Source organism: Triticum dicoccoides, chromosome 5B (assembly GCF_002162155.2).
Source record: "Triticum dicoccoides isolate Atlit2015 ecotype Zavitan chromosome 5B, WEW_v2.0, whole genome shotgun sequence".
Taxonomy (NCBI): domain Eukaryota; kingdom Viridiplantae; phylum Streptophyta; class Magnoliopsida; order Poales; family Poaceae; genus Triticum; species Triticum dicoccoides.
The window spans coordinates 455160979-455163444 of NC_041389.1; the positions used below are offsets into that span (position 1 = coordinate 455160979).

Genomic DNA, 2466 nt, shown 5'->3' on the forward strand with positions numbered 1-2466 from the left:
CGACTTCCGCATTTCATCACAAGGATGCACATGACTGTAAGAGATCAGCTTACAGCACCAAAATTCTCTTCAAACATGAAAAGTACGATACGAGGGCGTGTGAAGTGCAAGAACAGCATATCAGAATAACATAACACCAGATCCGTCTGTGCGTAGAAATTACAATCGAAGTACAGATGGTTCATGGAGGACTATGTGAACCAATTCTGTGAGTGATTGTGGGCTTTCAGTTCTACCCGAGGGCTGTCCACATCACAAGACATAATAAACACATGACTACAGTGACATACTGATGCAGTTGCATCCCAAATGCAGTATGATGAGCACACCAACTTAAGCATCATTGGCAGGAGTTAGCTAACGCATAAGTATACAACATCATTGCCATATCCTTTCCGCTCACAAAAAAGATGATCCTACGCCTACCAAACCCGGTACTGAAAAAGTAGGCACCCTCAGCAACAGCTCGCATGTTCTTTACCCTGAAGAAATACATTGAAATGTCAGGTCTCTGCAACCACAATGTAGCTGGTGCAAGCCAATCCATCTATGCAGACGCAAATCCTGAAGCTCCATACCATGCTACTCCTCAAGCAGCAAAGAAGGTGTTAGGGAAAATTCAAAAAATAAAAAGTGTTATAGCTATAGCAACTTCAGCAACTTCGCTTCAGCAATTCAGTCCATTACACCAATATACTCAGAGTCTCATAGCTATAGCTGAACTGCTAACTAGAACTACCAAACATGATACTGCTAGTGCTAAAAAAGACCTCAAGTGTTTGATCTAGAACCTAAGTTGGATAGTTTCAGTATAATGCAAGAACAAAATAGATAATGAACAGTGAACACTTGGGGAACAGATACCTCAGTAAGCCGCGGGGCTGTCGTCAAGCTGGTCCTCATCTTCGATCTCCACCTCCAAGATTTCCTGGACAAACCCAAAAAACCTCGTCACCATCTTTGATATAACTTCCCCCCACGCTCCAGGAGGAACAACAGCGAGCTGGAAGAAGAAGAGCTCACCGGTATACGGTTCTTGAGGTAGTTGCCAATCCGCGCGACGACGGTGGCGCGGGTGTGCCAGAACTTTCCCTTGAGGCGGAGCTTCACGAACGGCCCGTCCAGCTCCGCCAGATCAACTTGCCCTGCCATCATCAGTCACCATTCACGATGAGGAAGGAATGGCAAACTTCAGCAGGGCGACTGGATCGGTGCTGCAGTGCAGTTCGTGAAAGGAATTGGCTTGGATTTTTCACCTGTTATGCCGACCGACGTGTCGAATAGCTGGGCCAGCTGAAACGCGGTGCGGGAGACCAACAACAATGGCGTTCGTCAGTTAATTTGGACGTAGGCTGTCAGTCACCGTGAGCCGTGGGCGGCCGTGCAAAACAGATATGTTCTTCGGTGTGGATGTGAGAGGGAAGGATGCCTTGCTTGCCTCGGCTTTGGCGTCGACGATGGCCTGCCGGACGTTGTCCTCGGTGAGGTCGAGCGACGCGGTGATGGAGGCGGCGCGAGCGCGACACGGCCGACGCCTGCACCGCGGGCTGCGGAAGATGTGTCCGGTTGAAGTCCTGAGAGGCGAGAGACGGGTGCGGGGAGGAGCGGACCGGAGAGACGAGGCGGCGGCGCTGAGGCGAGGGAGGAGGACGGCGAGGCGGGCGTGGATGGCGACGAAGGCCATGGCCGTGGCGGATGCTGAGAGCAGACGCTGCCGGGTGGGGCCTCCTTATCTTTCTTTTCGAGTGGGAGGCAGGCAGGAGAGTCTTCCCAACAAAATCCACTGGCCTGTTTGGTTGCGGTTTGAGCTTCCGCACTCGGCCCAGTGAAACCTATGTCGTCGCTTGGGCCAAGGCTAGGCCACATTCTGCAAACCCGTTTGGCTGCCTATATGAACACCCAAAATCCACTAAAAAAAGTACAGATGCCCCCCCAAAAAAAAACTAAAAAAAGTACAGCCCATATGAACACCTAAAAAAAATGTGCCCGTATGTATGTCTGTACTTTTGTCTAAAAAACAATCTCCAAAGTAAAAAAAAAATTACAATTGATAGGTTTGGGGAGCAACTAGCACATGAGTACTCGTGCGGGCTCCCGCAAAGGTAACTACTGGTGCGCTGAGAGCGCGTCACTTGGTGCACTCTCAGCCACCGACACGTGTCGCGTGCTGAGTGCTTTCTCAAGATTTTTTTTTTTTCTGTATGGGTCGAGTTTTAGATGATTTTTTCCTTTCTCATGGAAGACACAAATTTGCTTCCGCGAGAGGCAGAACTCTACCTTTTAAAAAGGGAAAGCGCGTTTTTTTCCTTCCACCAGAGGCACGATATTACTTCACGTGGAGGCACAAATTTACTTTCGTGAGAGGCACCAAAAAAAAATGTGCTTCCTTTTCTTTTTCTTCCGCGAGAGGCACAAATGTGTCAAGGCATAAATTTGCTGCCGTAAGAGGCAAAGTTGTGCCTCTCA

General features: G+C 49.3%; 1 protein-coding gene across 5 annotated transcripts in view; it reads right to left on the bottom strand.

Annotated features, from left to right (window-relative positions):
* LOC119310672 overlaps window positions 1-1782 on the bottom strand; it is a 2500-nt gene extending 718 nt beyond the window's left edge. The window contains exons 1-5 of one of the 5 annotated variants that reach the window (XM_037586340.1): window positions 1439-1782; window positions 1257-1293; window positions 1024-1145; window positions 865-928; window positions 101-588 (exon numbers count right to left, since the gene is read on the bottom strand). In XM_037586340.1, the coding sequence (XP_037442237.1) occupies window positions 866-928; window positions 1024-1145; window positions 1257-1293; window positions 1439-1684 (468 nt within the window). In that variant the 5' untranslated portion in view covers window positions 1685-1782 and the 3' untranslated portion in view covers window positions 101-588; window position 865. Of the gene's footprint in view, window positions 1-100; window positions 589-864; window positions 929-1023; window positions 1146-1256; window positions 1294-1438 lie in introns of those variants that run through there. The other 4 variants (XM_037586338.1, XM_037586339.1, XM_037586336.1 and 1 more) reach the window with 4 other exon arrangements.
* Between the last annotated feature and the right edge of the window lie 684 nt (window positions 1783-2466).